The sequence below is a fragment of the Oncorhynchus gorbuscha genome, linkage group LG25, assembly GCF_021184085.1.
Source record: "Oncorhynchus gorbuscha isolate QuinsamMale2020 ecotype Even-year linkage group LG25, OgorEven_v1.0, whole genome shotgun sequence".
Classification (NCBI taxonomy): domain Eukaryota; kingdom Metazoa; phylum Chordata; class Actinopteri; order Salmoniformes; family Salmonidae; genus Oncorhynchus; species Oncorhynchus gorbuscha.
Window position 1 is genome coordinate 12653423 of NC_060197.1, and position 10903 is coordinate 12664325.

Here is a 10903-nt window from a genome sequence, read left to right on the forward strand (position 1 = left end):
CACAGTTTGTTATGTTACAGCATTAAACTCAAATGGATTAAAAAAAAAAATTCATCAGCAATCTACACACAGTACCCCCATGACAAAGCAAAAAACATGTTTTCAGAAATGTTTGCAAATGTATTTAAAAAATACAAAACGTATTTACAAAAGTATTCAGACCCTTTGCGGTGACACTCAACATTGAGCTCGTGTGCATCCTGTTTCCATTGATCATCCTTCAGATGTTTCCACAACTTGATTGGAGCACTCCACCAATCAGGCCTTTATGGTAGAGCGGCCAGACGGAAGCCACTCCTCAGTAAAAGGCACATGACAGTCCGCTTGGAGTTTGCCAAAAGGCACCTAAAAAAATCTCTGACCGTGAGAAACAAGATCCTGATGAAACCAAGTTGAAACTCTGGCGTGAATGCCATGTGTCACATCTGGAGGAAACATGACACCATCCCTACAGTGAGGCATGGTGGTGGCAGCATCATGCTGTGGGGATGTTTTTCAGCGGCAGGGCCTGGGAGACTAGTCAGGTTCGAGGGAAAGATTAACGGAGCAAAGTATAGAGAGATCCTTGATGGAAACCTGCTCCAGACCGCTCAGGACCTCAGACTGGGGACAAGATTCACCTTCCAAACAGGACAGCGACCCTAAGCGCACAGCCATGACAATGCAGGAGTTGCTTCTGGACAAGTCTGTTAATGTCCTTGAGTGGCCCAGCCAGAGCCTGGACTTGAACCCGATTGAATATCTCTGGATAGACCTGAAAATAGCTGTGCAGCAACACTCCCCATCCAACCTGATAGAGCTTGAGAGGATCTTCAGAGAAGAACGGGAGAAACTCCCCAAATACAGGTGTGCGTCATACCCAAGAAGACTCAAGGCTGTAGTAATCGCTGCCAGAGGTGCTTCAACAAAGTACTGAGTAAAGGGTCTGAATACTTATGTAAATGTGATATTTCATTTTTTTATCTATATTTTTGGGCAAAACATTCATTAACCTGTTTATCATTATGGGGTATTGTGTGTAGATTGAGGAGGAGGATAACATTTTTTAATTAAAAAGTCAAGGGGGTCTGAATACTTTCCGAAGGCACTGTATAAGGTCCCTATTGGGATCCCTGGTATATTTTAGCCCAGATCCTGATGTGTCAACTGCAATGCCCCTATGATGCTCCTTTATAAATTGCTCCAGATAGGCCTCTAATACAAATCATAGTGAGAAAGATGACAGGAAACAATATCATGTTTGAGCCAGGAGAGGAAACGAAAGTGGAGATAGCATCTCCACAGTAGCTTATTCTAAGTCCTTACAGCACCACCACCTGTTCAAACCAGGAACACAGCAATAAGGTCTCACAGCTGTGACACCCTTATTGAACCACAAGAGGACACCCATGCCAAGCTCATCAAAATATATGTCCAATTTATTTTAAAATACGAGTTTGAATTTATCAGCTTCCAGAAGCCTACTTCAGTCCATTAGCTAATTTTAATTTTCCCCGATATACATTTTAAAATGAAGTGATATAACAACAAGCACATTTATTTAAAAATAAATCAATACATTAATATATATATATATATATATATATATATATATATATATATATATATATATATATACAGTGTACCACTCACTGTTCACACCATAATAAACCAGTTAAATAGAACTGTAAAATAAAAATGAAATGTTCCTCCATTTGGAATGCATGACTTTGAACATTGGACGTTGGTTAAAGCTCAGCACTTCAGGCATTTCGGAAACACACCAAACAAATTCTTGGAAAATTCAATAACACCCACACAAATCTGCCAGCCTTTGGCCAAACTGGTGTGTGTGTGTTCTAACGTTAGCCTGTGGACGGGGACAAATCTTAGCTCGTCTGATAAGACTGTTAATAACACAGGGTTCACCCGAATGCTAAGCGCCTGAAAATACAGATAAGAGGGGGTCAAAAGTTCAGCAGAGGGAAGAAGTGTTGTTGAGTCAAGGCAAGAGCGCCATCGTAAATAGGCTACAGATTTTTCTAACCTGTTCAGGTGAAGGATGGAACAAACCACCTCACTGAAATATTTGAATCGATTTCCTCAACACCAGCCCTGAGGCCTCACAGCACAGGGCTGCACGTGCTTACTCCAGCCCATTCATTGACTCTTACACACCCGATTCAATTCAATTCAACTAATCATCATGCCATTGACCAGTTGTTTCCCTAGGACTAGAGTTGAGAAACATTTACAGTGGCTTGCGAAAGTATTCACTCCCCTTGGCATTTTTTCTATTTTGTTGCCTTACAAAATATTTGATTTACACAACATGCCTACCACTTAGATTATGCAAAACATTTTTCATTGTGAAACAAACAAGAAATAAGACCAAACATTTTTTACGTGAGTGTGCATAACTATTCACCCCCCCCCAAAGTCAATACTTTGCAGAGCCACCTTTTGCAGCAATTACAGCTGCAAGTCTCTTGGGGTATGTCTCTATAAGTTTAGCACATCTAGCCACTGGGATTTTTGCCCATTCTTCAAGGCAAAACTGCTCCAGTTCCTTCTAGTTGGATGGGTTCCACTGGTGTACAGCAGTCTTTAAGATAGTACAGATTCTCATTTGGATTGAGATCTGGGCTTTGAACTAGGCCATTCCAAGACATTTAAATGTTTCCCCTTAAACCACTCGAGTGTTGCTTTAGCAGTATGCTTAGGGTCATTGTCCTACTGGAAGGTGAACCTCCATCCCAGTCTGAAATCTCTGGAAGACCGAAACAGGTTTCCCTCAAGAATTTCCCTGTATTTAGTGCTATCCATCATTCCTTCAATTCTGACCAGTTTCACAGTTCCTGCCAATGAAAAATATCACCACAGAATGATGCTGCCACCACCATGCTTCACTGTGGGGATGGTGTTCTCGGGGTGATGATGGGTTTGCGCCAGACGTAGCATTTTTCTTGATGGCCAAAAATCTGTCCAGAGTTCCTTCTTCCATATGTTTGGGGAGTCTCCAACATTCCGTTTGGCTAACACCAAACGTGTTTGCTGATTTTATTCTTTAAGCAATGGCTTTTTTCTGGTCACTCTTCCATAAAGCCCAGCTCTGTGGAGTGTACGGCTTAAAGTGGTCCTATGGAGAGATACACCAATCTCCGCTGTGGAGCTTTGCAGCTCCTTCAGGGTTATCTTTGGTCTCTTTGTTGCCTCTCTGATTAATGCCCTCCATGTCTGGTCTGTGAGTTTTGGTGGGGGCCCTTTCTTGGAAGGTTTGTTGTGGTGCCATATTCTTTCCATTTTTTAATCGTGGATTTAATGGTGCTCTGTGGGATGTTTAAAGTTTCGGATATTTTTTTTATAACCCAACCCTGATCTGTACTTCTCCCTGACCTGTTTGAACAGCTCCTTGGTCTTAATGGTGCCGCTTGCTTGGTGGTGCTCCTTGCTTAGTGGTGTTGCAGACTCTGGGGCCTTTCAGAACAGGAGTATGTATACTGAGATTATGTGACAGATTATGTGACACTTAGATTGCACAGAGGGGAACTTTATTTAACTGATTATGTGACTTCTGAAGGTAATTGGTTGCACCAGATCTTATTTAGGTGCTTCATAGCAAAAGGAGAGAATACATATGCATACACCACTTTTACATTGTTGAAATGTTTTGTATTTTTTTAAACAAGTTATTATTTTCACTTCACTAATTTGGACTATCTGTGTATGTCCATTACATGAATATCCAAATAAAAATGTATTTAAATTACAGGTTGTAATGCAACAAAATTGGAAAACTGCCAAGTGTCATGCCCTGACCTTAGAGAGCCTTTTTATTTCTCTATTTGGTTAGGTCAGGGTGTGATTTGGGTGTGCATTCTAGTTTTTCTATTTCTTTGTTGGCCTGGTATGGTTCCTGGTTCCCAATCAGAGGCAGCTGTCTATCGTTGTCTCTGACTGGGGATCATACTTAGGCAGCCCTTTTTCCCACCTTAGATTGTGGGATCTTGTTTTTGCATAGTTGCTGTCTAGCCCTGCAGAACTTTATGTTCTGTTTTGTATTTTGTTGTTTTGTCGGAGTTCTGTATTAAAAATCATGAACACTTTCCACGCTGCGCTTTGGTCCAATCCATTTTTCAAGAGGAAGGGATGAGTACTTTTGCATGGCACTGTAGATGATCATGTGTTCAGTTGGGATGACATTTCCAGAACTTGCAGTTAAAAACATCATTCTCAGAGATCTACTGATATACTCTATTTCTGTCTGCAACACTGAAACATTGAACCATCTTACACAATTGTTTTATGATGAATCTACACCTGGTAGTGTGTGTGTGTGTGTGTGTGTGTGTGTGTGTGTGTGTGTGTGTGTGTGTGTGTGTGTGTGTGTGTGTGTGTGTGTGTGTGTGTGTGTGTGTGTGTGTGTGTGTGTGTGTGTGTGTGTGTGTGTGTGTGTGTGTGTGTGTGTGTGTGTGTGTGTGTGTGTGTGTGTGTGTGTGTGTGTGTGTGTGTGTGTGTGTGTGTGTGTGTGTGTGTGTGTGTGTGTGTATGTGTCTGTCTCAGATAATGACTGTACACATGCCCTGCCCTCAGATTCACCCCAGGTGAATTAAGATAAGGTAGTACCATATATGTAGAGTGCAATAAACCAATTGAGTAATAATCTGAAATCTCAACACAGTATCCCTTTTATAGGCCCCATATCATCTGAAATACCCCCCACCCCTCTCTCTCTCTCTCTCTCTCTCTCTCTCTCTATCTTTCTCTCAAACCCTGGCACCGTATGTGTGGGCTATATGTAATTTATTGAGTTTCTACTATAAATACATTATGATAATATATAATGGTTTCCTTGGCAATCGTCACCCATAAATGTTCATTGTTCAACGACTCCAGAATATTGTCCTATTAATCATATCATATCACAAAATCTACTTTACCCTTTGAGAGGACTACTCAGATCCAAGGAACTATATGGTTGACCCTGGAAGTGACGTAACACTGAGGATGATGACTGAGTCTGAGTGTTTCTCAGAATCCCAGAGAACCCAGGATCAGTCTGAGACACGTGTCTCCAACTCTCCCACTCTGGTCCTGGAGACCTCTACTGGGTGTTTCATTCCAGCCCTACAATAACACACCTGATTCAGCTAATCATGCTCAGACTGAAGACCTTTATTTATGATACTTTGTATGAAATGAATGAAAATAGCAGATTTCTGTATGAGTAGAATTGTTTCACGTGCAGAAAACACATATGTACAGGGACAGACATATTGGATATACAAGACATCCGGTGTGTTCGTCTGTCAGCTGAGTGTGTGTCCAGGTATGGTGTGTGTCATTGGGGTCAACTAGGACTGGGCTGGGAGGGGAAGCAGGTAGGGCTCAGAGTAGGGTACCAGGGCTGGGTGGAGCTTGGGCAGGAAGTTCTGGTAAACACCAATGGGATGGTAGGGTGGCCTGGAGATGAAGAGCTTGTGCCGTAGTGGGTGTGGCCTGGTTTGGAGGGATCCAATCAGGGGAGGAAGCGGCACTATCCTCTCAGGCTGTTGGTTGATGTCTAAGAGTTTGTCCAATCCTCTGCTCTCTCCCAGAGCTCCAGTCTTCCTCCACTTGGCCCGGTGGTTCTGGAACCATATCTGGGTCAGGATGACAACACACAGCAGATACAGTGAGCACCATAATTCATTGGACAGTGACCATTTTTTGTTATTTTGGTTCTGTACTCTAGGGGTGAAGTGCAGACTGTCAGCTTTAATTTGAGGGTATTTTCATACATATCGGATGAACCGTTTAGAAATGACAGCACCTTTGGTACGTGGTCCACCCATTTTAAGGTACGACAAGTATTTGTTGAGTTGGCTTCACAGATGTGTGTCGTTAGGCAGGTGTATTCATTTGTGTCGTTAGTGAATGCAGGAGAGCTGTTGATGAAGAGGATTGATTCTAGACTTGGCTATTGCCTTTGGAGGTTGTTGTTGGGGTGTGACAACATGAGGAAGACAGCAGTGTCGATGCAAATGAAGCTGGCCGTCATAAGGCTCGGAAATGAAAATCAATCAATCAATCAATCAGTCAGGAACATTGCAAAATGCCTCGGCATGCCCAAGTTAACAGTTGGGTTCATCATTAACAAGACAAAAACAACGGTGAACTCAATTATATCAAAAGACCCGGTAGACTGAGGAAGACCACTGTAGTGGATGACCGGAGAATACTCTCTATGGTGAAGAAAACCCCCCTGACAACAGCCCAACAGATCAGAAACACTCTCCTGGATACAGGTGTAGATGTGTCAAAGTCTATCATACGTAGAAGTCTACACCAGCAGGACTACAGAGGGTACACTACAAGATGCAAACCACTGATGAGCCTGAAGTACAGAAAGGCGGGATTATAGTTTGCTAAAAAGCACCTAAAAGTGCCCCAAGAGTTCTGGGGGAAAAAGTATTGTAGACAGATGAGACAAAGATGAACATGTACCAGAGTGATGGAAAGAGGAAAGTGTGGAGAAGAAAAAGACATGCCCGTGATCCAAAGCATACCACCTCATCCGTGAAACATGGTGGAGGGGTGTTATGGCTTGGGCCTGTATGGCTGCCAGTGGAACAGGCTCAATAGTCTACATCGATGATGTGACTGCAGACAGAAGTAGAACACTGAATTCTGAAGTCGACAGATATATTTTATCTGCTCAGATAAAAACCAAATGCCTCCAAACTCATTGGACGGCACTTCGTCATGCAACACGACAATGGGCCTAAACATACTTCTAGAGCGACAAAGGGGTTTTTGATGGCCAGAAAGTGGAAAATCCTTGACTGGCCGAGTCAATCGCCGGATCTGAATCCAATTGAACGTGCATTTTACATGCTGAAGAGGAGACTGAAGGCAATAAGTCTCCGAAACAAGCAGGAACTGAAGATGGCTGCAGTACAGGCCTGGCAGAGCATCACCAGGGAAGATACCCAGCGTCTGGTGATGTCGATGCATCGCAGACTTCAAGCAGTCATTGCATGCAGAGGATATGCGACCAAATATTAACAATGATTACTTTAGTCTACATTATGTTAAACTGTCCAATGTTTTTTGATGCCCGAAAATGCTGGGGGGGGGGACTATGTACAAAAGCTTCTATCGTTTCTAAATTGTTCATCCGATATGTATGAAAATATCCTTAAATTTAAGCTGACTGTCTGCACTTCACCCTCATTGTCATTGTATCCTTTAAAACTCAAAGTGCCAGAGTACAGAACCAAACTAACCAAAAAAGGGTCACTGTCCAATTAATTATGGTGCTCACTGTATGTTAGAGGACCATCAAGAAACCAACCAAACACACAGAAATGCATGCGCACACACACGCGCACAAATACACACAGTAGTGTACTTACCTGTACTCGTGCCTCTGACAGCTGTGTTTGGGAGGCCAGTAGTTCTCTGGAATATATGTCAGGGTATTGGCTCTCCTGGAAGGACCTTTCTAGCACCTCTAGCTGGGCCGAGGTGAATGTGGTTCGCACCCGCCGACTGCTGCTCCGTGAGTCTACTCCAAACAAAACAAAACAAAACACACACACACACACACACACGCAATTTATTGCTTTCGAAATGGAAAGCGGATATTTAGCAAACTCTGTAAATGTGTTTGGCCGTTTAGCTAAATGTGGCACTTAAAGTCTACAGTATTTACAGGTAACTATCCAAATACAATTAGACCTTGACAGTTACAGAAACGGTTATGACAGGAAATAAGTTATTATTTGTGCACTAAATATACAGGCGGTAACACATTTGCAGAACATTTTTGTCCTTAAGTAAAGGTTCAAACAACCCACAGCTACACAGTAATTCCCATTACCGTGTCTCAAGTGTATTTCTAATCATAATTGTTTTGTTTATTGTCGTTTTTTTTTTAATGCTCCTCCAGAATGGAATTTGAAGTAATCCAATTCTCTGAGCGGCTTTTAGAAAAGACGGAGCATTGAGCATTTATGAATCGCTAACAAGACATTTTTCAAAATCAACATCAAAGCAGCACCATATAAAAGGGTAGCAAAAAAGCACGAAACCATAAAACAACCTCTGACTCTTGCCTCTGCAGTAACTGAGCTTTAGTACACTGGAGAGGATAGAAATACTTAGCCAGAACAAACTTAAACCTTCTTCAAATCAAATATAAAGCACTCGTTCCTCATGCAATACTGTCACAATGCCATTTACTTTCTCTGTTTCCAAACTCTGAGTTAAACTCTACAGTTTAGAAGGCTGTAGCACAAGAAACACAATCTACACTATTGAATATATAATGTCCTTATCTATTGATCTTGCTTCATTGAAATTAGTTCCCCCCCCTTGTATTTTGGATATTGAAGTTTTCTACTGTGACTAATAAGGTCATTTAGCAGATACTTTGATCAAAACCGCAGGATACAGTTCATCAAACCCACAGTGTGCTCCGACAAACTGAGCCTTTGGAACCACTGACTAAACACACCTGGGCATCTGTTGACTTTAGGCTCTTGCTCAGCGGTGGTCTTCACACACACAGCCCCCGTCTCTTCCGCCATGCTCCCTCTCTCCTCCTCTCCGCCGCCCCCCCTCTCCTCCCCATCCAGACACGGTGCTCTCCTCAGGATCCGCTCGATGGAGTGAGACAACACCTTGGGGAGGGACACACACTCTGGAGTCTGTCTCTGTGGGCCTCCATGGTGCACTGACATATCCTGCACCGCCAGCCTATCTGGTTCCCCTCCACTGACTTCCAGGCTCCTCCGTAGAGGGTGACCCAGCCTGCGAATCAGAGCTCTGTAGATGGGGTACAACTCTCTCCTTTGTTACACCTCCTGGTCCCCTCACTGGTTGTCTGTAGTCTAGAATTCAGACTTGCTTCTCTCTCGCTCTCTCTGTGTGTGTCTCTCTGTCTCTCACTGTCTTGTTCTATCGCTCTCTTCCTCCCTTTGTATCTATATACCTCCTTCTGTCTGTCTGTCTCTCCGTGTCTCTTTCTGTCCAGCCTGTTCTCTCGCCGTAGGTCGATTGTTGTCCGTCTATCTTTCTTCCTAGTCTCTCTACCTCGCTGTCATGTAACTCCTATCAGGTGTCATAACCGTGTCCCCAGGTAAAGACAGATAGGGTTTGTAGGCTAATGCAGTGGATCATTAGGATCAATAGAAGGAGGAGCAGGTTTACTGTGTAACTCACACACTGCCATAAACTCCTTTACCTTGACAGCTGACTGTTCTCATTCAATGTCGAGAAAACTTTGAAGATTATCATTTGATCATTAAAGGCTTAGGAGTGTAGCTAAGTTATAAAGGGTAGCATTCTGTTTCTGCTCGGGCCAAATTCGTTGTTGTTGACATGCCACAAAGTTGGCCACAGCAGAAAGAGATTTAGCAACCAGAGCAAGCCAGCTGAACCTCTTTGCCAAACTCATAAACATCCCCGAAATGATATTCCATTTTCCGAGGTGTCCTTGTGTTTAATTACAAAATGAGTCCAAATGAATGATACCTCATAATGAGGCTGGGGCTACTAGAAAAGCCCAGAAAAGATCAACGTGTTCATTGATCATAATAGCGTTTTGGCTCATGTGTTTATGTGTTGTGTTGGTTTACGATGCGCAATTAGCTGACTTAATAACACTATCTATCTACGGAATAGTTGGTGGCCTTTTGGTGAACTCTGGCTGCGTATCAATAGTCTAAATGGGCTTCCTCTCCTCCTCTCCTCATCTTCTCTCATTCCTTTGCACCCTAATGGAAGATTTCTTCTGTTTGGGGCGAACACCTGATAGGTAAACATTGTTATGCTGCTTTTTAGACTATTCGTCTAGTCTCCTTCAATGCATAAGAAGGGGAGACAAGGAGAGGAGGAGAGGAAGCCAATTTAGACGTTTGAGATGCACCCTCTTTCCAGGCTCTGCAGTTAGGACCTGACTTAGCTGGGTTTTTATAGCACCTTTATGGAGCCCTTCTAACACAATTAAAATGAGTTCTACTCTGTCTCTTGTATCTATAAGACAACACTACAACAGGCGTCCAGGAAATGACGTTACTAGTCATGTTGGGCTCCCGAGTGACGCAGCGGTCTAAGGCACTGCCTCTCAGTGGTAAAGGCATCACTACAGACACCCTGATTTGATTCCAGGCTGTATCACAACCGTCCGTGATTGGGAGTACCAAAGGGCGGCGCACAATTGGCCCAGCGTCATCCGGGTTTGGCAGGTGTAGGCCGTCATTGTAAATAATAATTTGTTGTTAACTGACTTGCCTTGTTAAATAAAGGTTAAATAAAATAAAAATGTTACACAGAGCTGATTCCCAGAACCCCACAGGAACTTTGGGAGCTACTTCCTACTTAGGGACACAGAATAAAGTAGAGAGAGGAAAGAGAAAAGTTGTTTTGGGAAAAGCAATGTGGGAAGTGTATTCATATATATTTCAGAGAGAGAGTGGAGGGGGGAGTATTTCTTCTGTTAAGGATGCATGGGGGAGGGTGTGTGTGTGTGTGTGTGTGTGTGTGTGTGTGTGTGTGTGTGTGTGTGTGTGTGTGTGTGTGTGTGTGTGTGTGTGTGTGTGTGTGTGTGTGTGTGTGTGTGTGTGTGTGTGTGTGTATATATCTGTGTGTGTGTATATATCTGTGTGTGTGTGTGTGTATATATCTGTGTGTGTGTGTGTGTATATATCTGTGTGTGTGTGTGTGTGTGTGTGTGTGTGTGTGTGTGTGTGTGTGTGTGTGTGTGTGTGTGTGTGTGTGTGTGTGTGTGTGTGTGTGTGTGTGTGTGTGTGTGTGTGTGTGTGTGTGTGTGTGTGTGTGTGTGTGTGTGTGTGTGTATCTGTGTGGTAAAGTAGGAGATGGATGTTCCTGCTCCATCCAAAGTGATACATCTAAAATTCTGGGTGGATATTTTGGAGAG

The 10903-nt window shown here is 43.1% G+C and overlaps 1 protein-coding gene across 2 annotated transcripts; it reads right to left on the bottom strand.

Annotated features, from left to right (window-relative positions):
* Positions 1-5133: 5133 nt before the first annotated feature.
* LOC124014539 (intestine-specific homeobox-like) lies at positions 5134-9095 on the bottom strand. 2 transcript variants are annotated; one of them, XM_046329654.1, is made up of 3 exons: positions 8480-9095; positions 7377-7528; positions 5134-5621 (listed from the first exon to the last, which is right to left on the bottom strand). In XM_046329654.1, exons 1-3 carry the CDS (start codon positions 8703-8705, stop codon positions 5334-5336), a joined length of 666 nt encoding a protein of 221 aa, XP_046185610.1. In that variant the 5' UTR covers positions 8706-9095; the 3' UTR covers positions 5134-5333. The 2 variants fall into 2 exon arrangements, with proteins under 2 accessions (XP_046185610.1, XP_046185609.1); XM_046329653.1 differs by having other exon boundaries at positions 7377-7531.
* Between the last annotated feature and the right edge of the window lie 1808 nt (positions 9096-10903).

Excerpts from the sequence above, each read along its gene's own strand:
- LOC124014539 (XM_046329653.1), bottom strand. The coding sequence starts at position 8,705 with ATGTCAGTGCACCATGGAGGCCCACAGAGACAGACTCCAGAGTGTGTG. Across the intron at positions 7,532-8,479 it reads TAAAGTCAACAGATGCCCAG|TAGACTCACGGAGCAGCAGT; the intron begins GTGTGTTTAGTC and ends TTTTGTTTGGAG. Across the intron at positions 5,622-7,376 it reads TGTCAGAGGCACGAGTACAG|ATATGGTTCCAGAACCACCG; the intron begins GTAAGTACACTA and ends ATCCTGACCCAG.